General features: G+C 44.6%; 1 protein-coding gene across 7 annotated transcripts in view; it reads left to right on the plus strand.

The window, feature by feature from the left end:
* Positions 1-25367, plus strand: part of Iqsec2 (IQ motif and Sec7 domain ArfGEF 2) — a 123718-nt gene that overhangs the window by 59123 nt on the left and 39228 nt on the right. For 2 of the 7 annotated variants that reach the window (XM_087189649.1, XM_004873507.4), the window contains one exon: positions 6981-7010. The exons of 1 other annotated variant lie outside the window; for it this stretch is intronic. In XM_087189649.1, coding sequence (XP_087045775.1) covers positions 6981-7010 — 30 coding nt within the window. Of the gene's footprint in view, positions 1-6980; positions 7011-12437; positions 12591-18014; positions 18150-20116; positions 20213-25367 lie in introns of those variants that run through there. 4 more of the 7 variants (XM_013068778.3, XM_087189650.1, XM_013068781.3 and 1 more) reach the window with 4 other exon arrangements.

The raw sequence follows: 25367 nt of genomic DNA on the forward strand, positions 1-25367 counted from the left end.
CTGTGACATTTCAGAATACTACCAGGGATTGAAGAGAAGCTTCTGGAGGGGAAAAACAAAAGCATGTACAAAGGATCAAGAAAAAGAATGTTTGGACTTCTCAGCAGGAACAGTGAAAGCTAGGAAACAGTGGTGCCATTATTTTCAATATTCTTTGGAAAAAGAATTCCGGTCTTAGAAGTCTATACTCAGTTGAATTATCAACCAATAGTGAGGGTATGGTAAAGACATTTTTCAGACATGGATGAGCTAAAGATTTTATGTACTATGACACCTTTCTTAGGACGCATTGGAGAATCTGCTCCTGCAAAATGAGGGTATAAACAGAGAAGCCACAGGATCTAGGAATTATGGAATACAGCATAGAAGAGAGGAGAAGGGAATTCCAAGATAGGAAGAGGGAATTCTTAGGACAATACCTGGGCACACCTAGAGAGCAGCCAGTTTAGATCCTTCCAGCAGGAAGACAGATGTCTCTAAAGAAAATGTGTCAAAACATTGAAGCTGGGCGTGGTGGTGCACCCCGTAATTCCAGCACTCTGGAAGGCTGAAGCAGGACGGATGGCAAGTTCATTCTCAGCCTGGGTAACTTAGCAGCTTATTGAGTCCCAGTCTCAAAATTAAAAAAAAAAGGACTAGGAATGTAGCTCAGTGCAATGGCCCTGAATTCAATCCTTGTTCCCAGAAAAAAAAGTATTGAGAGGAGAATTATACTTTTGACAGAGTTTGGGCGAGAAAGTTGATCTTTTGTATGAAGACAACTAAGCAAACAACAGCAGCAAAATAGTAGTCAATAATAGAATAAAAAGTTACAATCCCCAGCACTACAAAAGAAAAAAGTTGCATCAGAAAGGAAATGTAATTATATATGATACATGATTTATTCATTCCAGGTTGACCCTAATTCACAAATCTGACATTTAAAATGTACCCAAATCTAAAACTTTGTGTGCTGACATGATGCCACAAGTGGAAAATTCCACATCATGAAACTGTTCTTGCATGAAATTATTTTAAAAGACTATAAAATTACCTTTTATGTGCTATGTGTATCAGATGTAAATAATACATAAGAGAATCTCATATTTAGACTTGGGTCCCAACCCCAATATATCTCATTATATATATATATATATATATATATATATATATATATATATATATTCTAAAATGTGAAAAAATAGAAATCCAACATATTTCTGCTCTCAAGCATTTCAGATAAAGGATACTCAGCCAGAGCAGTATTAGTATCCATGCAGTCATAATATGTAAACCACCACCATTTATTTAATCCAGACTTTTTGATAGGAAGGAGAGGAGGGAATGTGTGTAGCTGTGTAACAACTAGAATGAATGGAAGTGGTCACCGCACAGTAATGCATGTAAAAACAGATGTTAAATATCCATGGAGGTGGTAGTATAAGAGAGATATCCTCTTATGGAATAGTAGAAATTCAGGACATAATATAGAAAACTGGCTGGGTATGGTGGTGCTCGCCTATAATCCCAGCACTTGGGAGGCTGAGGCAGGGGGACTGCTGTGAGTTTGAGGACAGCGTGGGCTACATAGTTCAAGGCCAGCCTGGACTATATAGCAAGACTCTATCTCAAAAAACCCTCAAATCAAGAAGTAGAAGGATGCATGTGGTCTTTAGAAGCAAAGACATAAAATACTGAAAATCAATGAAAAGACTTGAAAAGGGATTCCCTTTGAGAGTGGGAGTTGGGAGTGAGGAGGGATAGAGCAAGGAATTTGTGTTTTTTATTATTACTTTAGTAACTAATAAAATTTTTGTTGTATTTTACATTACCAAAACAATGTTAACAATGCATCTTTATGGTGCTAATTGAATCATGGAAATAATCTGGTAATGGGCTACATAGGATGTTTATAATGAAGCCATATGTTTATCTGGATTTAAAATTTTTAAACAATCATTTACTGTGTCATTCTGCTTTACCTTGAAGAACTGTAGACTTATTTCAGTTATACAAATCAGTAAGATCTTATTTATAGCAAGAAATATTCCATTGAAATGTTGTGCTGTAATGTGGGACAATGTAAATGTTTCTCATGGTTTCAATCAATGTGAAATAAAATATAATTCTGACTTCAAAAAAATTTTTTTTGTTACCTATAGACTTTTATCACTTTTGTAACAAAATTTAAAAAGGGGTCAAAAGACCATGCCAAAAGTGGATTAGTGATATAAGCATATACTATAGAAATATGAAAGTCAACTTAGAAAAAAATAACTAAAAGACTTGAAAGAGAGATTGTTGTGTTGTTAAGAGCCTTTCACAATTTGACTTTTTAAAACACATTCATGTATTCAATAAAGTTAAAAATCATTTTAAAAACATAAAGGGGGCAAGTACATTCCAGGTAGCAAATACTAGATGTACTCAAAAGGTAGGTGAGAAGGTGGAGTGAGATTTAGAGCTTTTAGAGAGGCAGGGCTTGATCAGTGGAAAGTTCCACGGGGGGAAATTATTAAAATGTTCAAAGCAGGAGAACATATCAACTGATGTGGGCTTTAGAATGGTCCTGTAGCACTCAGTGTGAGAAAGGAGTTTGTGCATTGAAAACACTTCCAGTTAGATGAAGTGACTTTGGGGAGGGAAGGTACCTGGCTCCCCAAGGGCTGGTTCTCAGCTTTTAGAGAGATCTGCAGGGTCCTGGGGCCAGGGAACCTGACTGTTTTTTTTCAGGACACTCCTGGGAGGAGCCCTGGTCACCATTGCCCTTCAAGTCTCAAGTCTTATTTTTAAAAAAATCTTCTTCCAACTTCCTTTCTGTGGGATATGATTTTTTAAAATTACGTATGTATGTATGTATTTTTGCAGTGCTGGGGATGAAACCCAGAGCTTCATGCATGATAGGCAAATGCTGTACCACTGAGCTATACTCTTGGCCTTGGAACATGATCTTTTAGAAATGTTATTCAAATACTGGCTTGAGGATAAATCAGGTGACTCTGTATACCTCATTTCTGATGCATTCTGTGCTGTTCAATTAGTTTAGCTTTCAGAGAACAATTTTATGTAATTCGAGGTTCTTGGGGAGACACACCATATTGTTCCCTCAGTTATTGCTTATACATGGCTTGGAGGGTCAAAACAGGAGGCAGGGATGGGCTGGTGATTTAGCTCAGTGGTTCTGCCGCCTGCCCCGCAAGCGCAAGGACCCGAGTTCGATCCCTGGTACCAGAAAAAAAACAAAACAAAACCAGGAGGCAGGGAATCCAGCTCTGAGGCAAGGGCAGAAAACTCCAGTTGTGGCAACTTGAGGGCCTTCCCTCCCTTCTTTTCCTTTCTCTTCCTTTATTTTCCCTCCCTCCCTTCCTTTCTTTTCATGGTACTGAGGATTAAACCCAAGACCTTCACACTGAGCTATATGCCCAGCTCTTTATTTTTTATTTTAAGAAGGGGTCTTCTTGCTAAGTTGCCCCAGGCTTGCCTTGAAATTGAAAATTTCCTGTCCAGTCACCAGAGTGCTGGGATTATAGCCATGATGTGCCACCATGCCCAGCTAGGGCCTCCACTCTTTGCAGTCATTCTGCTGTGTTGTTCCTATAAGTCCCCCAAAAGGTTAAGGATGTTTTGATATTCCGCCATTTATTCTCCCACCTTCCAGGTGCCTTTTGTACCCAGGAGCTGCAACATCAAAATCCTTAGATTACATGCCCAAGTTTTTGATTCACAAAATATAGTCACTATACTCATAGATTTTAATAAGTTACTGGTTTGTTGTGTTTTTTTTTTTTTTTGAGCATGGGAATTGGCATAGCCAAATCTTTTGAGAATCTTGGGGTCCTAAGTGGCCTTTTGTTAAGAGCAGGCTTTAGGGAGGAACAGGAGAAACTGATCTCACACTGACATGAATGACGAGAAAGGAGGGGTCTGGTCCCTGGGTCTTTTCTTCTACATGTGTACAGATGAATCTAGTTGATAAAAAGAAATAAACTTTGAGGTTCTGAAAACACTAAATATTTTAAGTCCTAAAGATTTCTTGGAATTTAACTAACATGGCCCCAACATTTTACAGATGAAGAACCACGATCCAGACAGAGGTGACTCGTTCACCTGCCAGTTAGGGAATGAGCCTTAATAGAACCCAGCTTCTTTCTACCAGTCTGTATGGCCTCCCAGAAGAATGGTGGCCAAGTTCCATGAAGTAGAGTTAGGTTGACCATTGGGCAGATCATTAGACCCTAAAGAAGTATAAGATAGGACTGCATTGGGCCGGGGATTTAGCTCAGTGGTGCCGCCGCCTGCCTTGCAAGCACAAGGTCCCAAGTTCGATCCCTGGTACCAAAAAAAAAAAGATAGCACTGCATTAATGATTATTGTCTATAAATAATTCCTAAATGCATAAAAAGTGATAGACCAGACAGGGAGTGTAGCTCCCTGGTAGAGTACTTACCTAGCTTGCTTGAGGCCCTGAATTCCATGCTCAGTGCCATAAAAAAGTGATAGATCCCTGAGGTTAAGTCATACTCCCACATTGAGAGTTATAAGATGCATTGTTCCTTTAGTAAGAAGCAATTGACAGTGAAAATTGGTTAATACATTCTGAACCATGACTTCAAGCTCTTTCCCCCCTCACTGCCATCTTGATCTCAAGATGTGTTGGGGCAGAAGTACCTATCTGGGAATCTCAGAAGAAAGAGCAGTGGAAAGGAAGGATCTGTCAGTACCTCCGGCATGATATTGGGGAATGAAGCTGAGGGAACTCACTCTAACAGTGTGGATGAGGCCAGCACTGAGCAACTGATACAGTGGTGCATGGTGTGGCAAGAGCCTGAACTTTGAGGTTCACTACAAGCTCCTCCCTCTACTTGTGTGGCCTTAGGCAAGTCATTTCAACCTTTCTGAGTCTCAGTTTTGTCATCTTAAAATTAGATGACTAATTCCCATTTTGTAAGATCAAAGGATATCTCAAAGATCAAAGATCAAAGGATATATGAAGGAAGCCTAACATTCTGCCTGATACATAGTAGGTGCTCAATGATTGTTCATAGTGGTGGTGATGATGATGATGAAGGTGATTATATATCTACATATTATTTAAGTAGTGGTGGGCAAGTGGTTAGTCCGTGAGTCTCTTATGAAGAGTTTTCTTATCAGATCAGGGTCTGGGATGCAATACACTCAATAAATGTGTTCTGGGTTTGGGGGTGAGTAGGTGAGTGGTGCGGAGACCAGCCTGCCTAGGGTAGAGGATTAGTGTGTGGGAAAGAGGCTGAGTGGCTTGGCCTCCATTCTGTAGGCAGTGAGGTGTCTTTGAAGTTAGGCCCCTTAGACTTGGTTCCTGCAAATAATTGAGGTTAGGCCTCAGAAGCAATTTTACTGCTACATAGTGAGATAGAAAGTGTTAATAAATGTGCTAAGGTGCTCTTTAGCTTGGTCCTCTGTTCCTTCAGGGGGCTAAAAATGCTAGAGGTTGGTACCACTGTCATCAGTTGAGCATGTACCATGGTCCAAAAAGCCACTCCAGAAAGCGAAAGATTCATTCCAATGAGCCCATGCCCACTCTTTTTACAAGTGAAAAAACTGAGGTCCACATGGTGAGGTGACTTCCCCAGGATTATGTGGCTAATCAGTAGTTGAACTAGAACTGCTGTACTCACCCAACACCCTGTCATTTACCTGGCCCACCTTAATGGTGAGACCTCCATTCTCTCTTTGAGCAAATGGCTCTTTCCTGAGCTTCCCCTCCCCTCCTTCTGTGTTCTTTTGTCATTTGGCACTCAGCATAGATGGAGATGGACCCTCCTGCCACTAAGATAACATCTTGGCTCTCTTAGCCAAGGACAGAGCCTATGGTATGTCATCTCTGTGCCCTTCACAGCCAGCCTGGGAGGAGTCTAGGGTGAAGAGGGAAGAAGACGACAACCAGGGGAAAGAGGAAGCCACTTCCCACACTCTCCCACTTCTGAGGTCCCTGGCCGACCTTCTTCCCCTTTCCTGCCCCCAACATATCGGTTCCACAGTCCTAAGCTTCCTTACACAAGTGCATGGGCATACACACCACCACATGTACACACACATGGATGTACACACACATGTTTTCTACATTCCTTTTTTTTTGGTACCAGGGATCAAATTTGGGTTCTTGCGCTTCTGGAGCAGGAGGCGGAACCACTGAGCTAAATCCCCGGCCCCACACTCACATGTTTTTTCCCAGGGAAGAGTAGCCAGAGAGGAGGAGAGTGGTTCACTCATTTCCTCACTTCCCTCAGATCTGTCCCCAGTCCATTCTCTTCTCTTGCCCTCCTTTGTCCTCTGAAGAGCCTCACGATGAAGAAGACAGACCAGTGTAGTAGAAAGAAGCCTGGCAGCTGACTCATTTACCCTCTCAGCTTCATCTTTTTCATCTGAAAAATAAGCAGGTTGGACTAGGCAATTGGCAAAGCCTCTTTTATGTTGTTAATAATACCTGGTATTTGTCTACCGGCTTCCAAGGGGCTTAATCATCCCAACAGCTCTGCAAGGATTGGCCTCATGTTACAATTGGGGAGACTGAGGCACAGCCTCACAGAGGTGAGTGAGATGACTTCCCCAGGTCACAGGGCTGGTAAGTGTTAGAGCTGATATCTGAGCTTAGGTCTCTGTGTGTTTAAAGCTCAGGCTTTGTCCCTTCCCCCAGCTGCTGGCTGTTTCTCAGGCCACTCCACAAAGAACCACACTCCTCATTGTGACCCATTAGGCCCCACTGGCCCCTCTTTGACCTCACCTCTAACTGCCATTTCCCTGCTCACTCCGCCCCAGGCACCCTGCCTTCCTCTCTGTTCCTTCAGTTGTCTAGGCACTCACTGTCTCACAGCCTTTGCACTTGCTATCCTCCCTGCATGAATGAAATGCCCTTCCTCTCAGTTTTATGGTATGCATTAGGACTCAGGGCCACTGTGTAGGGCAGGGAAAAGGAGTAAGACAGCTATTCTGACTGTGTTGGTTTTTTTCTGTTTCCCTTTCAGATCTGATGGTGAGAATTCCAGAACAGTCAGGTCAGTACCTCTTTTCTTTAGTAGTTATTAGGAGATGGGGCAGGGCCTGGGTGAGGAGGGTCTTCGGTTTGTTGCTCTGGGATCCATGAACAGGGGTAGGGACCAATTTCAGGGTTCTTTTCCCGTTGGTGTCGGGTGGATATGGAGTGGAGGGGGGACAGTAGGGTGAATGTGGCAAGTGTGGGTAGGGAGTTGAAGTCTGTTCTTCAGTCTTTCCAGCCCTAGTTGACTCAAGGGTTTAGCTGAACATCACAGGGGCTCATAGGAGCTGGCCAGACATGAAAACCTGTCTCCTGAGAGGTTAGCTCTGGACCCAGAACCTTTTCTGCCTTCTCCTCCCAGGAGAAGAGGGAACAATGAATGCTAGGCTTTCCTAGTCAGGTGTTCTTGTTTTACCCTAAACTGTGCCAGCCCTGAGAAATCGGATTTGGATGGACTTTGGATGTGACACATTCTAGATATTAGAAATATATATGATGGTGACAAGTAAACATTTTTCTTGTGTACTTGGCTAAAAAGTTGAGAAGACTGAGTAAGTTTTAAAGACATGATTGATCAGCCACTTGGAGAGGCAGGGATAAAACTGGAGCAGAGACGAGAGCTCTGGCCTTCACCCATCAGGAGCCCCATGAAGGCAGAAGTATCAACCATAAGGATTATATAGAAATGATGAGGGACTCAGGCTAGGGCCCAATCAGTCTTAGTGTTCACGATGGGACAATGGGATGGACCTGGGCAGCAGAGACACAAGATGGGGACAGTCAATCCCAGCCAGGGCTGCCACGAGCATATATGACACCTTTGTGAAGAGTAGAAAAAAGTTCCCCCTTTCAAGAGCATCTTTTCTGAATGAATCAACTGGAAAAATTTTCCCTTTCCTCTGGGCCATGCTCAGCAGGCTTCCCAGCTTGGTGAGCATAGCTCAGGTAGGGCATCAGCCCTCATTTGTGCCTCTTGTCTGGTCCATAGCTTGCCCAACCTTATACAGCAGACTAGATCCTGTCTCCTAGACAGTGGATATGGGCTAGGGGCAGAGGATCCCAGCACAGAGAGGTATATAATAAACTAGGTGTGGTTGGCACATGCCTGTAATCCTAGCTACCTGGGAGACCAAGGCTGGAGGATGGCAAGTTTGAGCGCAGCCTGGGCAGCTTAGTGAGACCTTGTCTCAAAAAATAAACAGGACTGGGGATATAGCTCAGTGATAGAGCACTTGCTTAGCGTGTGTGAGTGAGGGCCTGGGTTAAATCTCTAGTACTTCAGAAAAAATTAAAAAAGAGATATATAATGAGACACATTCTGTCCTAGCATCCCTGACAGGGGATCTGGTGAGAACACACTGATGCCCAGGGCCAAGGTCAGAGCTGTGGGTTGGATGCACACTGAGGCCAGCCTTAAGCAAAGGGAGTGTGATGGACAGAGTCAGCCCCAGTGCCAGGCAGGGGTGTATGATGAGACATAATTAGTCCCAGCATGCAGCCAAGGAGCATGGCACAAGCACAGCTTGTCCTAGCACTTCGAAAGGTACTTGTTTAGCAAAGGACATGAATCTCATGTCTCACGGTGGGTTTGAAGAAAGGCAACCTGGGTTAACCCTGAGCCTAGGGCCCCTTCAGGCAGCCCTGATGATGTGCCTGCTACTTGTTAAGAACCCAGATTGAAGGCATTTCTAGTTCTCACTTCTCCCAGTAGGGGAGTTCTTGGGCCCTATAGCTCAGGGTACTTAATAATGACTATTATCATAAGTCATATGATGACATATGTTGGGCCTTTACAACTTATAGAAGTTTTCAGGGACTTTCTTTTGTTTGATCCTCCCAGTGACATTGTAGGTGGAACCTGGGTTGGCCTTATCATTGTTTTACAGTTGAGAAAACCAAGCCTCAATATGTTTATGGGTTTTGCCTACAGCCACGAAACTAATATATGGCTGAGCCAGAATTCAAACCTAGGTCTCTCTGGCAACAAGCACAGAGCCCTGCCCACACTGTCACCAAGGGAGCTCTTGAAGACTTGAAGATAATAATAATCATCCTCATCTTCATCCTAATCTTAGTAATCATAGCAATTATCATTGATTCTTCACATTCTAAGAACTCTGAATATGATCTTATTTAATGCTCACAGCAGACCTGTTAAACCTAGATTATGATCCCTGATTTATAGATGAGGAAAAGGAGCTTCTGAGAGTGTCAGTGCCTTTCCTAGGAAAGAGCAATGGGCAGGGTGGCATCTCTCTGATTCATATCCCCGGCTCTCTGGTTCTAAAGCCAGGGTTGATTTTACTCAGACTTGCTTCCTAACAGCCATTTGAGCCCACAGTCAAAGAGGCTATAGGAGCCTTGAGGATTCAGCAGGCAGAGAAGTAAGGGTCCAGTTTGGGCTGTGAGAAAGGCCTAAAGCATAGCACATGTGGGGCAAGATCTTGCAAACATGGTGGGAAGAGCTTTTAACATGGAACCATTGCTGGATGGGGCCCTCCGAGAATGTTCTCCAGTCTCCAGTTAGGGGTCAGGGTCAGGCAGTGTTTGAACATGGCAATGCAGGACTGACTTCATATGAGAAGGGCATCCCTACAGATGGTGTCAGTTTGTATAGGAAAGTGAGGAGTGGGTTTTAAAGACAGGGAACAGTGGGAGGGGCTAAAACTGAAGAAAAGTTCAGAATGCTGGTCAGGGCTGGGTCACAGATACTTTCTATCACTAATGAGGAGTCTAGAAAAGTTGGTGAGGCTAAGCCCTATAGCATAAAAAAAAGGACAGAAGCTGAGGACTTCATTTTTGTTAGGTTGCTTTATACTATAGTTATGTGACTGGACAAATCTGTTTGTCCTTTAGAACCCCAGTTTCTTCATCCAATAAACACATGTGCATGAGTGTGTGTGTGTGTGTGTGTGTGTGTGTGTGTGTGTGTGTGTGTGTGTGTGTGTGTGTGTGTAGATGGGTTAGGTGAGTAGAAGAAATACCAGGCACAGGGGCTAGGCCTCAGCTGTTGTAAAAACTGAGCAGCAGGGAGTGGCAGGGCCCAGGCCTGATGGTTTCTAACTTTTGGGTGCCAGAGGAAGTGTGGAATCTAATTAAAGATGAGCAGCTGGTGATGGGGGAGGGCCGTGGGCAGAGGTAGGTGCCTGGAATTCTGTAGACCCACGGCAAGTTGTCAGACCTAAAGCCAAGGTCCAGAGAGAGGCTGGTCATGGCTCAAAGTCACAAAGCTGTCAGTAGAGCCTGCTTTCTAGCTGTTTGCTCTTTACAGTCACTTAATTTCTCTGGTCCTTAGTTTTTCTTTGGTAAAATGGAAATGATAGTTCTGACTTCTTAGTTGATAAGGAAACTTAAAGTGAAACAATGCTCCCGATAAAATGGTGGCTCAACAAATTATAATGTCCTCTGCCCTCCCCTAACAAAATCCACAGTCAGATGCCATAGAGCCTGACTTGAAAAATGTGCAGAAGTGTGGAACTTGAAGACAGATAGGCATGAGAGGTGCCTGATGGATCCTCTCACCAGGAGATGAGTGAGCCCAGGCCCCCAGGAACTGCTGGCCGAGAGGGTCAGGCTGGAACTGGGGCACCCTGGGGATCAGGCTGAGGTTGCTAGGCACGCAAGGATGAGAGCTGGAGGAGGTGGCCTGTTGCTAGGGAAGGAGGGAGGAGGTGGGGGAGCCACTGACATCAGCAGAGCCGGGGACGTCCCCATGGCAACAGGAGCCACAGCATCAGGAGATGAAGTGGGAGGAGGAGCCACTGCTGGCTCTGTTCCCAGAGGAGGCCTCCCACTCTGGGCCTCAGTGCCCCCATCTGTCCAACTGGAGTTTGGGTTAGATAATCTCAAAGATTATTCTTTGTTTTGACTTCCTGGCAATCTCAGATAGCCAAGACTTCACAAACTTTTTGTGGCTCCCCCCATTCACATGTGTAAGGTGTCATCAGTCCCTGGAGCTGCCCCAGCTGTGTCCAGTTCTTCCCTCCCATTCCACATCCTGTTCAGCTCAGCCCTGCTGGCCTCCCCTGCCCAAACTCTCATTTCTCCAGCTTCCTTTGCCTAGGATCTTGTCATTTACTGCCTGCCAAATGCTCTCTGGTTCTGGGGGCCCAACTCTAGTCCTTCCCACTCTGGGAAGCCTGCCCTGGCTGCCCTCATCCACCCTGACTGGGCTTCTCTGGTGCCAAAGGCCTGAGCCCTTCCTGCTATCCTTAGGAATCACTGCTGTAATTTATTGAGCCACTTTCAAGAGCCGGGCCATGTAGGATACCTGACAGGCTCAAATCTTTACAGTAAATGTATGATGTCATATTGTGAATCCCCATTGCACATATGAGACAATACTCTGGGAACTTATGGGACTTGCCCAAGGTCCTGCAGGTACTATGTGGTAGAACCTAGTTTGGAACTCGGTTCTGTAATTGCTGCTGCCCCAGGCCTGAAGTGAGGTCGGATGGATCATCACGGTCAGCAACAGCAGTAGCACTTGCTACATGTTGGCTAGAGCTGTTGTATGACAGGCACCGTGCTGGGCACTTTACTGTTGTTTTTCATTTCATCTTCACAGTGATCCTATAGGAAATATATTCTTGTCATTTGACAGATGTGGAAACTAAGGCTTAGAGAACTAAAAGAATTTACCGCATAGTAGAATTAAGGTAGTAATCCAGATTGTCAGATTGGTGAACACCATACTAACTCAGGGTTAACCCAGCCTTATTCCTGAAACAAATACAGTGCATTCCCTGCATAGCAGACTTATGTAGGGTGACCCATTGGGGGAACAGAAGCAGGCAACTGGGGTCCCTTCCTGTGGGACGTTCCCAGCCTGGGGTTGCTACAGCCACAAATGAGCCAGCTCTGGCAAGCCCAGATGAGAGTATAATAGCAAGGGAGACAGCCAATGTGTAAGGACAAGGGTCTAGAGGAGTTGAGTTGGATTCTGACAGCTGGATGGAAGAGGAGGGAAATGGAAGGAGCTGGAGTGATTTTCCCAGAGGAGGTACCCTTCCAGGAAGCTCCAAAGGGACAAGAAGGGGCAAAAGGTTCCTCTTCTCCTTCCCTTCCTTTTTGTGTTCTCCTGCCCCCACTTGGCCTAGCCCCAGGAAGTGGGTGACCCCTAAGCTGGCTAAGTGCCTGGTTGACACCAAAATAAACTTGCCTTCCCTCTCTTACCCTCCCCTTGCCTCTGTCCCCTCTGTCCTGGTTTTAATTAGCAGCCCCAGGGATGAGTCACTTGGCAGCTGGGGAGGGAGGCTGTGCAGAGCCCAGTCGAGCTGACTCCTGCCCTGAGCCTTATGGGCAGTGCCACTGTGTTCATCCGTGTCAGTGTGCATTGCTGCATGTGGGGGAGGCTCCACGTCAGTGTGGCTGTGAAGGGCGCTGGGGCAATGTTGCATGCTGGCACATGGCCATGCATTCCAGGTGTCTGTTTATATGCCTGTCTGGTGGCTCCTGCATTTGTTTCTGCATGTCACTGAATGTCAGTGTGTGAGTGCATGGCTGTAGTGTGTTGCTGTAGTAGCAAGTGTCAGGAAATGAGGAAACTTTTTGGATGAACAAACACCAACACCATATAATTGCATTCACCTCTCCTAACGTAAGTATTCTTTATGTGTTTCTGCTTATGCAAGCCCTGTGCTTATACTCCTAATTTTCACATCTCTTAGTCGGGGTACATTTTGTTGCAGGGCACAGAAGCCCAATCAAACTAGCTCAAGAATAAGGAGAGGGGTGGACTATTGTGAGGCTATATCTTATGGAATCTAAGAACAATAAATAAATAAATAGCCAGGTCTCTTGCCAACTGGAAGCAGGATTAGTGGCTAAGATGGCTCTCTTGCTTTCCTGAGCACATATCTCATCTCTCTCCATCTCACAGCTTGACTGCTCCCTGTTATTCCTTTTTCACTGATTTCTCTCTCTGGACTGGCTTCCTCTGCTGCCACACAGCCTAACATGGCCACCAACCTGGAAGCTATGTGACCTTCCAGCTTTCGGTCTACCCTTATATGACTGTAGTGATTCTGTCCAGTCTGTGATAACACAAGAAGCAAGGGGCTGTAGGTAGAAGTCATCCGCTTAGAAGTGGGTAAGGGTAGAAAGGTAAAATATTCAGCACTTGGCATTTCTTCAACTGTAGCAGTTTTTTTGCACATACAAATGAGGTTGGAGCCTAGGGGTTATTTTGTTCAGAGGCCCCTGAGTGTAAGATTGCCCATCTGCCAAGTTTTGGTTCCTAGTTTATTGCAAGATGACCTTTGCTTACTATGTTTTCAGGTTCCACACTCCCCACCCCAACCCCCACCCCCAGTCATGGGGATTGAACCCGGGACCTTTGCACTGAGCTACATCCTCAGCCCTTTTTAAATTTTTATTTTGAGACACTCTAGCTAAGTTGCCCAGGCTAGGCTAGAACTTGCCATCCTCCTCCCTTAGCCTCCTAGAGTGCTGGGGTTACAGGTGTGCGCCACCATGCCCAATTAGGTTCCATGTTCTTGCATCAAAATATGCTGTTTTATCTAAAACATTTCCTTTATTTATATATTTATTGAGGGGGGTACCAGGGATCGAACTCCGGTCGTCGCGCTTGCGCAGCAGGCGGCGAAACCACTGAGCTAAATCCCCAGCCCAACATTTCCTTTATTTATTATTTTTGATCTTGGGGGTTGAACCAAAGGGCCTCATGGATGCTAAGCACATGCTCTACCACTGCTACATTCCCCCCTTATTTTATGCTGAAACACCTTTTAAATTCCCAGTGAATTTACCAGTGCTACCAGTTTGTGGTGATTTTTGTAGCCTCAGAACAATTGGCATAATGCTTCTGATGGTACAGTTGCTACCAAGTTCCTAGTTGCTTCAGGTGTTTTTCTATTTTATTAGTGCAGTGACCAAATTTATAATTATTTATAGAATATAATTACAAGTGCACATTATCAATATTATCAGCTTGATGCTTGAGCTTACTTTTCCATTAATACAAACCCTGCAGTTTTTATATTAATTACAGAGGGAATTAATGACCCCTTAGATGAGTTTTCACCTATGAGTAAAGAGTTAGGAACCAGCTGTTCCAGTACTGATTGGTCTCCAGACACAAGGGCGATGCCCACAGCTCTTTCCTGTCGTCCTCTGGCTGAGACTACAGTCTTTCCACCATCTTCTCAGGGGCCTCCTGTTTCTGGCCTGGCACATAACAGATGCTGTTGTTATTTTTAAGAAAAATGGCCCTTTTATTATTACTGGAAAAGCCAGCTCTGTATATAAATGGTAAATCTAAGTGGGAGAGATGATCCCAGGCTCAGGGCAGAGTCATCTTCAGCTCCACCTCCCCCTTTGTTTTTATTGTTCCAAATATTAATCATTGCTTTGCTTCAGAAAGTGTTTACTGTATTTCAGAGAGCACTTGACACACATTATCTTTTTTTTTCCTTTGAGACAGGGTCTTGCTATGCATTTCAGGCTGGACTTGAACTCACTATGTAGCCCAGGCTCTCCTTGAACTTATGGTGATCCTCCTGCCTCAGCCTCCGAAGTGCTGGGACTATAGGCATCCGCCACCATACCCAGCTTCACACAATATCTTTAATCCTGGCAAGTAGGGGTGATTTTCAGATAGGGAGGGAGACACCTAGAGAGGTAAAATGACTTGCCTGAAGTCATCCATTCATCCATCTATCCATCCCTTCCTTCAAGGATAATATGTTGAGTACCTACAAAGTGCCAGTTGATACAGTGCAGTTAATAGGATGGTGAATAATAAGAGTGATGGGCCCTGTTCAGATGGAGCCCACTGTCTGGTCAGGAAAAAGACAATTATACACAATTATAAAAGAAGTATAGGTTGCCATGAAGCACCACGGAAGTATACCTAACCCAGCCCCCCAGCCTGAGAGTCAGGGAGGCTTCTCCAAGCTGAGGCTTAGAGTATGAGTAGAAGTGAGCCCTAGGAGGGACGAGAAGAGGTAGGGTGAAGTAGACATTGCTGCAGGCCTGTGGGAAGGATGTTTGGCACCTGCATTTGTGAGGAACTGAAGTGATATGTGCAGTGAGATGGGCCTGTCATGAGAAAGTGTTTGGAAAGGGGGCAGAAGTATATTGGGAGGCTGGAACTGAGTGGGCCCAGAGCTAAGTCACTGTAGGACAAAGCAGCAGAGTTTCCATGCTTTCTGGGCTCTTGACAACAGAGGCCTCCTGTGTGGGCCTGGTCAGCATCAGTGCAGGAGTCCAGGGGCCTCAGTGCCATCTAGTGTCCACTGGCCTATCTTGCAGCCTCCACCTCTGTGTACAAGGTCTCCCACCAACACATGAGACCAGGGCCCTATGTTGGGTGCTGGTAACATTGAAATGAATAAGACACTGCCCCTTTCCTCACAGAACTCTGGGCCAAGAAAAGGCCACAAGTGTGTAAACAGTGTCGAGAGAAGCTGGCTGAAAGAAGAGCAGGGTGTAAGGACATCAAGGAGTTGACCCATCCTGTCTGAGTGGGGTCACAGTGTTTTTGAGAGGGCATCACCCCTAGCTGACTTTTTAAGAACAAAGGGGAGCTGGCCAGGCAGGGAGGTTACTGTGGGGGCCCAGAGGGAAAACACAGGTGATGGCGAGGCACGGGGTAGAACTGCAAGCACTTCTGTCTAGGTGGGGTGCAGTTTGACGATAGGGGAAGACTGAGACTAGCTGGAGGTAGGAGATGGACTAGCACACAGAAGGTGGATACCTGCCACTAGCTCATTCACTACGCACTTAGAGCACGGGATCATGTATGAGAAGAAGCTTCCCTACTATTGGGATCACAAACCCACCCGAGGATCCAATGAAAGCTAGAAATTAATATTTTTTCATACAGTGCAGGGGCTTCAGAGATACCCCCTCGCATGTCTATCTATGAGCTACAGGCTTCCAAAATGCTCTTAGTATAAATAAGGAAACCCTGGGCCGGGGATTTAGCTCAGTGGTTCCGGCTACAACCTTGAAAGCGCAGGGTCCCGAGTTCGATCTCCGGTACCAAAATAAATAAATAAATAAATAAATAAATAAATAAATAAGGAAACCCTTATTGTGTCCTTCAAGGCTTTCCATGATCAGGCCCTGCCTTCATCTCTAGTGTCACTTCTCTCCCCTGCATTTTTCACTCAGCCACATCAGCCTCTTTGCAGTTCCTGGAAATAGTACTTCGGGGCCTTTGCCCAGGTTCTTTAGTCTTCCTAGAATGTTCTCCTCTTGCTCAGTTTAATTCTATTAGTAGGTGAATGGCTATCTCCTCTCACTTGGATATAAGCTCCATGAGAGCTGGACATTGTCTACTCTTAGTCACTGCTGTATCCAGCACCTGGTCCACAGTATCTGTTGGAAGAAGTGAATGAAGGACCCACTCACCAGTGCCCTCAGCGTCATGCTCCTCACCTTTAATTCTCTTTTCCCTTTAGCCCCTGGTGAGCCATCCCATGCATTTACACAACATGCTTAGTCGGATATGTATGAATTCCCAAAGTGGCTCCAGATTAAGGAGTATTTTCCTGAGTTCTTCTCCCCTATCCTTGAAACAAACAGGCTTCCCACAGGTCTCCTCACCTCCCTAGGAGAACAGTCAGACTCTCTCTCAGGCTCAAATTGAGACTCTTCATCATGTGCATCCTGACAGGTACCTCTGAGGTGGGAATTGCTGCTCCTCTTCTATAGATAGACTTGTCCCCAGCTCTGCCAGGTACCAGAGTGTATATTCTTTGCCTCATCAGGTCACACAGCATCAGCCTTAGAACCAGGACTAGAATTTCTTTTGGTCCCTGCGAGGCTAAGAGGAAGGTCTGAACCAGACATGGAGCTCATAGAGTGATAACTGCAAATGGGTTCAAGATGAAACTGCTGTGGGAGCTGGGAGAAATTCTCAGGGAGAGTAAATGAAGTGGGGCTGAGGCCAGAGACCCGAGGGCCAGGGCTTTAGGGAATAGGCAGGGGGAGAGGAGGCCACAAAGGGCCCACAGATGCCAACCTTGTGGTGGTCTGGAGGGCCTCTCTCTCTCAGCAGCTCTGGCTTTCTCGAGAGGAACTAGCTGCCCTAGCAGGGAGGCAGGAAGTCTGGCCTGTTGCCTGTCAGCTCCTATTCCTTCTAGATCACTGGGCTCCTGACCCCTCCCAGAGCCACCTTCTGCTCAAAACAGCCAGGGGCCTGGGCTCTGGGACTTGAAATGACAGGGGTGCTCTGAACTGGAAGTAGGGTCCTCTTTATGAGCCTTGCATCCTTCAGACCTTAACACTCCTCTCCTTTCTCCAGTGCCACTTGTATAGAGGACAGAGAGATTACTGTTGTGGTAGGCAGGAAGTCAGGGCACTTGGATCCTAGTCTGTACTGAACTTTATCAACCTTAGTGAGACTGTACTCCTCTTCAGACCTCAATTGCCCCATCTGTACAATCAGGCCAAGCAATCCCCTTGGAGGAACAGCCCCTTGATTATGAGTGGCACGTCTTCTGATTTATGCTTTTCTCTTCAGAAAGCATTTTCTTTGCCAGTCTAGAAAACAGTCCAGAAAAGAATGAGAGCTTTTGGCAGTGGTAAGGAATATTGGCCTGGGCTCCATCTTGATATCCCAAAATGGGTAATTTGAATTTTACTTGATGTGGAGTACCCCAGAACACCTCATAAATATAGTCTGTAACTGTGCTGAAAATGAGCGTGTCTGGGAAAAGCTTCTATTGATAGGTTTCTTTGTTCATGAAGCCGTGATGTGGCCCAGGAGACAGATTCCAGATTTGGGAATGGTCAGACCAGGTCTTAATCTTGGGGTCCTGCTGCTAGTACTGAACCTCTTTACATCTCAATTTTCAGAAGAGGCCTAGTGACACAAATTTGTCAGGGTACTTTGGGAGAGTATAGTGGAGGTGCACATGGTGGGCCTAGCTGGAGGTTTGGCCCTTGCTCTAGAGCTGCTTCCTCTTAAGAGGAGTTCCCAGCCCTCCTGGGGGAGCAGGGAAGGAGCAAAGTTTCCAGTTGCTGCCTGGCCTGCAGCCCAGCAGGCCTGGCCCCGCCTCCTTGGTTCCTCCTTCAAGGGAAGGGGTGGGGAGGAGGAGGTGGTGACGCGGTGGAGGTACTCACAGGCCCAGGGGGCCTGCCCTTGGGACAGATCCAGATCCATGGAATCCCCCGGGAGGAGCAGCAGGTAGGAACATGGGACCCACAGCCTGAGCCCCCTCCCTTCCTCCTCAGACCTGGAACCGATCCCTGAGCTGCTGATTCGGCAGCCTCCTGGCTTCCTGGTTCCTGACTCCCTCTTGGACTTTTGGAGGCCTTTGGCTGGGGAGGGAGCTGGCTTGAGTGGGCGAGCCCATGGGATTTGAGTGCCCAGCTCTGTAAGGACCCTGGAGTCCCAAGCACCTCCTCCCGGTCTGTGGCCTGGGAGGAATGAGCTTGGCAGCTGCCCTGGCGTAGCCTGGCACACACAGGGTTGCGAGGCTAAGTTGCTCCAGCTGCTGAGATTTTCTGATACCGATGTTCCAGCAGCCTGAGAGTCTCTGAGTCTTAGATTCGATGAGATAACGAGTCAAGGACATGGATGGGTGATTGGCACATAGGTGGCATTTGAAAAACAGTCATGGTGATGATGACAGTTACTCCAGAGTCTCAGATAGGAAACCTCAAAGATTCTCCATGAAGTTTTAAGATTTGGGCATTTTCAAATTTGCAGCAAGTGAGAGAGTGGGCTGGCCTGGCCTTCAGGCATATCTCCTCCTGACTTTGACTTGGGCTCTTGAATGGCCAGGCTCTGACCACAGCCTGCCTTCAGGGGCTTGTGGGAAACAGGGAATGGCTGACCTGGAGGGGCCAGCTGGTCCTGGCTCTGGCCAGCTGGTGGAGGGACTAGCCCTCAACCTCACTCCTTGCTGTTCCTCCTCTCTCTTGCCAGTCCATGGACTTTAATCCTGGGAAGTAGGAGGTAGAGGGGCCTTTGGACCCTGCACTAGGTGGTGGGGGCCCAGTGAGTGGGGCGTTGGAGGTGGTGTGGGCCTTGCCTTGGGGTAGGGGGTGCAGCACTGGCCTTGGAGGCAAAAGACTCCTGCTTACTTGAGCCGGGCGTGGTGGTGCATGCCTGTAATCCCAGCACTCTGGAGGCTGATGCAGGAGGATCACCACGTGTTCAAGGCCAGCCTGGGCTACATAGTGAGTTCAAGGCCAGCCTGGACTACATAGGGAGATCCTGTCTCAAACAAACAAACAAACAAACACTAAAAGACTCCTGCTTAGAACCACCTGGTCCTCTGCCTTGCCTGGGCTCCACCCACTCAATCAGCCATGAGTCCTCTCCTGTCACCAAGACCACTGAGACCTTGTCAGTCTCCTCCTCCCTCAACCCTCCTCTGCTCTTTCTCTGCCTCTCCCTACCTGTCCTTTCTGTGTCTTTTGTTTTGTCCTTTCTCTGTCTTCCTTTCTCTGTCTTTCCTGTCTCTTTCACTTTCTCTCTCTCTCCTGCTCCTTCAGTGTTTTCTCCCCGCCCCCTGCCTGGGTTCTTCCCCCTCTTTGGGGCCACAGCTCCTCCTCCTTCCATCCTTTCTCCCTTCCTGTGAGGGGTCTTCTATAAGAGGAGCTCCCTTCAGACATCTTTTCCCTTTCTTTTTCCTCCTTTCCCTTTCTCCTCCCCTCCTCCCTACCCATGTGGCGTCTAGTGTGAGGAGGGCTCCTTTACCCTTTCCTAGCTGTGGTGTCCCAGTGTCTCTCGGTGGCCCATGTCCCCACGGAGTCACCTGGAACACAGGAGGCCCAGCCCGGCTCTTTTGTCTCTGCTGCCCCCTGTTGTCGTTGTGTTCTGTTTGTGGTTCGAGTGCCGTCCTCTCTTTCTTGACTTTGTGTTTTTTCTTTTTTTTCCTCCTTCCTTCCTTCCTTCCTTTTCCCTCTCCCTTCTTCCCTTTCCTTTTTTCCTTCCTTCCTCCCTGCATCCACCCCTCCTTCCCTGTCTTCCGCTCTCCCTTCTTATTGTCCTCTTCTCCCTCCTCTTCTCCCTCCTCTTCCATTCCCCATCCTCCATTCCTGCCAACTCCCCTTACCTGCCCCCACTAACTCACCTCCTGTCCCAATTGCCTACCCTGTACCCTCCCCAACATTCTCTGTCCTCTGTCTCTTGCTGTCTCTCAGGTCCACAGCGTCTCATACTCTACACCAGTATTGCTGTCCTACTCAGGTCCTTGACTCCATGAAGCTTACCCCCTCAGGCAGGCTGGCAGAGAGCAGGTAAGAGCTAGACCCATTCCTCCCCCAATCCCTTTCCCTTCCAGACAAATATGCAGTATCATTGCCAGACCCCTTCCCCATGTCCCTTAGTCCCTAGTGTGGCTGTGGAATGAGTGTCTGAGTGTCTGAGGAGAGTGCTTGGGAGATCAGGTCAGGAAACAAATGGGGACAATTGGAATCTTATCTGTAGTGTATTCTTCCCTGGAGACTGCCCTGAAAATCAGGAGTGTTTGGTCCTAGAATATGTGACATTTGAGCTGTTCTTAAGGGTGAATAGGAGTTTGCCAGTTAGACTGGGAAAAGGTGTTCAGGCAGAGGGAAGAATCTGCCCACATCTTCAGAGAACATTATTTCCAAGTTAATTAGAAAATATGTCTTATGTTTTCTAATTAAAATGCAACAAAAAGAAGTATGAACTGCAACATCAAAAAGGCTGGGCCCTACCCACATTTAAAAGTTCCACAACTGGGGAGGCTGAGGCAGGAAGATCATTGAATTCAAGGCCAGCCTTGGCTACATTGCTGAGTTCAAGGCCAGCCTGAACTATATAATGAGACCATGTTTCAACCTCCCCCAAAAAACCCAAAAACAAAAGCAAAAAAACTTGCATTAAAGAAGAAATAAGAATGAAATTTATAGACTATTTAAATGACATCAATAAGTGTACTGTGTATCAAAACCTATGGGATATGGCCATAGCCGTTCCAAAGGAAAATTTATAGTCTTAATTGGTTTTACTGGAGAACAAGACAGGTTTAATTTAATGAACTAATTATTCCACTCAAGAAGCTAGGAAAAAAAATTAAAAGAAAATATAATAATTACTGTACAGAGCAGAAATTTCTATTTATTAATATTTCTATGATTTGATAAAGTACTTGAAAAGATCAGCAAACTGAGTAGACCATCATCTGGCAGATATGACTGAGAAAAAGGTGAGAAAATAAAAGTAAAATAAAGAGATAAATAAAATAAAACTATGAAGAGATGGGAAAAAGTTATAAGAAAATGCTTTTATACCAATAAAAATGAAAATCTAGATGAAGTGTGTGTATCTTAGGAAAATATAAATTACCAAAATGGCCTAAGAAGGGGAAGAAACCCTGAATAGAATATAAAAGTAAAGAATAAATTAAAAAGATGGTCAAAGTTTTCTTTCAGACATAGTACCAGATGCAGTTGATATTGTGGTACAGTGGAAGTTCCATTGAATTTGGAAAGATCAGTTAGTAGGAAAAGATGGACAGATTTCCAGTTCATTGGGCTGGGAACTGGCCAGGCATGGTGGTGCATGCCTGTAACCTAGCTACTCAGGAGGATGAGGATGGCTTGATCCCACAAGTTCAAGGCCAACCTGGGCAACATAGCAAGACCCCTGTTTCAAAAACAAAACAAAACAAAACAGGGCTGGGGAGGGTATAGTTCAGTGGTACAGTGCTTCCCTGGCATGTACAAGGCCCTTGGTTAAGTCCCCAGCACTAGGGGGGGAAAGTACAAGTAACTGGGTAGGTTTAGACCAAAAAAAACAAAAAAACTCAAACTGTAGCCTAACCTCACATATTAATAGAGCAATAATTATTTTTAAAGATATCCAATGGAATCTGTCAGTTTATTAAAAGAATGTATCTTGACAATGAAGATTTCCCAGGAGTGCAAGGATTACTCAACATTAGGAAAGCTATTATTGTAATTTATTACATTAAGAGATTAAAGAAAAGATCATATAATCATTTTATAAATGCTGAAAATGGTCTGATAAAATTACACATCTGTTCTCTTGCTACAGTGGAGTACTTTGTTACACAGCAATAGGTAACTAATAGAGAAAACTATGAATCAGTGAAAACTTCTTAACTTGGTAAAGAATTTTTATCAGAAACCAAATGCAGTCATCACATATAACTGTGAAGCACTAGACACATTTCAGGAAGAAAATAAGAATGACTTTTATCACCATTATTTAGCCAATAATTTTTCTGGACATTTTGTTTTGTTTTTGAGATAAAGTCTTGCAGTGTTGGCCAGATTGACCTCGAACCCATGTTCATCCTGCCTCAGCCTCCCAGAGTATCTGGGATTACATTAAAGGTGTGCGCCACCACATCAGGCTCTCTGGAGGTTTTAACCAATGAGATTTTAAAAAGAAAAATGTGGCATAAATATTAGAAAAAAATCAGACTAGATGTGGTGGCACACACAAGTAACCCCAGCACTCTGGGAGGCTGAGGCAGGAAGACTACATATTCAAGTGCAGCCTGGACAACTTAGCAGCTTAGTGAGACCCTCTCTCAAAATTAAACATTTTTTAAAATGGCCAGGGATGTAGCTCAGTGCACAGGCTTTGTGTTCAATCCCTAGCATTAAAAAAAAAAGTCAGAATTAGTATTATTTGGAGATAGTATTGCCTATTTAGACAATCAAAGAGATGAGTCCTCATGAAAATATAGGAAGCCATTGGCAGTCTTTAGAGTGTCCAGATGGCCTTTCCATGACACTGCTCCATCTTCCCAATAGGTGATCACTGTCCTGCTTCTTTGGTTACTTTTCTTACCGTTACCTTTTTTTTTTTTTAACTAATCAGTATTTATTTAGTTTTTTAGCCTTTGGAGTTTGAGTAAATGAGTTCTATGAGAATTACAGTGAAAAAATAGATAATCAAGTAAAATGAAAATTATCATACCTAATAAAATTGGAATGAGTAGATACAAAATAAACATGCATCCAAACCATTAGCTTCTCTGAATATCAGCAATAACTAATTAAAAGATATGATAGTGCTGAATGTTGTAGCATATTCTTGTAATCCTAGCTACTCAAGGAGGCTGAGGCAGGAGGACCGCAAGTTTGAGCTCAGCCTAGGCAACACAGCAAGACCTTGTCTCAAAATAAAAACTAGAGAGGGCTGAAGATGTACCTAAGTGGTAGAGGACTTACTGAAGGCCCAGTACCATACAGAACAACAGTAGCGAAAAATAAAACAACCAAAAAAACCCCTACAAAGTTCCTAGAAATTTATAAGAAATAGAAATTCTTTTCTATAGAAAATGAAAAATTTCAGTGAAGGCTGTAAGAAGATGAATATATCAAGGGTCATGTCCTATTCATGGATAGGAAGGCTCAATGTGGTTTTAAAAAAAGACATTCCTAATTTGCTCAAAAAGTTCAGTGCATTTTGCATTAAAATTTCAATGGGGCTGGGTGTGGTGGTTTGGGTAGCAAAAGTCTGAGGCCAGCCTGGGCAACCTCGTGAGACCTTATCTTGAAATAAAAAATTTTTAAAAAGGGTTGGAGTACAGCTCAGTGGTAAGGTGCCCCTGGGTTTGATCCCTAGTGCCACCATACCATCAACACCAAAAAAATGGGGTGGGGGGAGTATTTAACTTGAGAATTTGACAGTTATATTTTAAAGTTTATTTGGAAGAGTATATGCCCATAAGTTACTAAGAAAAATTTGAAAGATAAGACTAATGAAAGACTTGCCTGATTAGATACAAAAACTTACCCTAAAGTTGTAGTAAATACAAATGTTATATCCTCACAGAAATAGAGGAATACATAAGTGGAACAAAATAGTTTAGAAACAAGCTCATATGTTGACATGGGAAATTAATTTATGATAAAGAAGACACTTTAAATCAATGGGAGTCAGTAATTGGGATGTGACTATTAGCTACTTATTTTGGAAAAAATTAAATTGAAGCCCTACCTCATACAAAAAATACAATTGTAAAAGTACCAGAAGAAAATTTGGAATATTCTTATATTAAAATGAAGAAGGATCGCTTCTCGGCCTTTTGGCTAAGATCAAGTGTAAAATGAAGAAGGCCTTTCAGAGTGTAACTTTAAAACCCAGAAGCCCAGCAAACTGTGGTGGTGCACACTTGTAGTCCCTGCTACTCTAGAGGGTCAGGCAGGAGGATTGTTTGAGCTTAGGAGTTTGAGGCCAGCCTGGGTAACATAATGAGACCTTTCCTGAAAAAACAACCAACAACCAACCAACAAACAAAAACAGAAACCATAAAATAGAATAATCTTGGTGACATTAAAATTTAAACTTCTATGCTGAGTGTGGTGGCAAGTGCCTGAAATCCTAATACTCAGGAGGCTGGGCAGGAGGATCACAAGTTCAAACCCAGCCTGGGCTACATAATGAGACCCTGTTTAAAAAAAAAAATTAAAACTTCTGTGTGGATGTGAAGAAAGATACTCTACACAAAGTTAAAACATAAATAACAGACCAGGAGATACTATCTTTGTTACACAGCTATCAGGCACGGTGTTAGTATTTCTGTCTGTATCATTTCCCACGAATCAATAAGAAAAAGACACACAGCCCATTTAAAAATGAGAAATAACATGATTTCACAATTCAAAGAACTAGAAATTTACCTAATAAATGAGAAAGGACACTCAAGTTTCCTAACAGTTAATGAAAGGTAACTAAAACAATAATGAAGCACCATTTTCAGGTACCAAAATTAAAAAGATTTTGGAATCTTGTGGAGAAACAACCTCTCAGATACCTTGACTGGAGTGCACACTGGTACAGTTTTTTAATGGGGCAAATTTTTCAGTTACCACAAGAGTTTTAAATGTGCATATTCTTCCAAGCTGAGAACTATATCTTGGAGCTAGATTTCTCTAAGGCTTTACACAAGAGGAACCCCAACTTCCCCAGCCAGAAGCTTTTTCTAAAACACCCCAACCCAAACTGCAAACATAGGCCATACTGTACAAATCTTTATCCATACCCTTACAATGTTACTCTCGACCAACTCTTAATTGAAAGGCTGCATGATACCTGCTTCTCAAAATAAAGACAGGATTATATGAGTAGAAATAATTTTTATTTTTAGCCAGTCTGTAAAAATGTTAAAGCAATGGAAATAACTTTTATCTGCACTTTACATAAAATGTGGATTTCTTTAGTCCCACAGTTCAATTTTTAGGAATCTATCCTTCAACAGTACTTCCAGACATATGCAAAGATACTCAGTGCAGCATAGCAAAAAAATTAAAACAACCTAAATATTCTTCAGTAGGGAGCAGCTTTTAGTCAATGATATACCCACACTATGGGTTATTTGTAGTGGATCTGTGTGTGTCATAGCCAGATCTCCAAGACTTGTTACATGAATAAAGCAAGTTGCAGAAC

This window comes from Heterocephalus glaber, unplaced genomic scaffold, assembly GCF_053883595.1.
Source record: "Heterocephalus glaber isolate CG9 unplaced genomic scaffold, H.glaber_assembly_v1.0 deba00001545, whole genome shotgun sequence".
Taxonomy (NCBI): Eukaryota; Metazoa; Chordata; class Mammalia; order Rodentia; family Bathyergidae; genus Heterocephalus; species Heterocephalus glaber.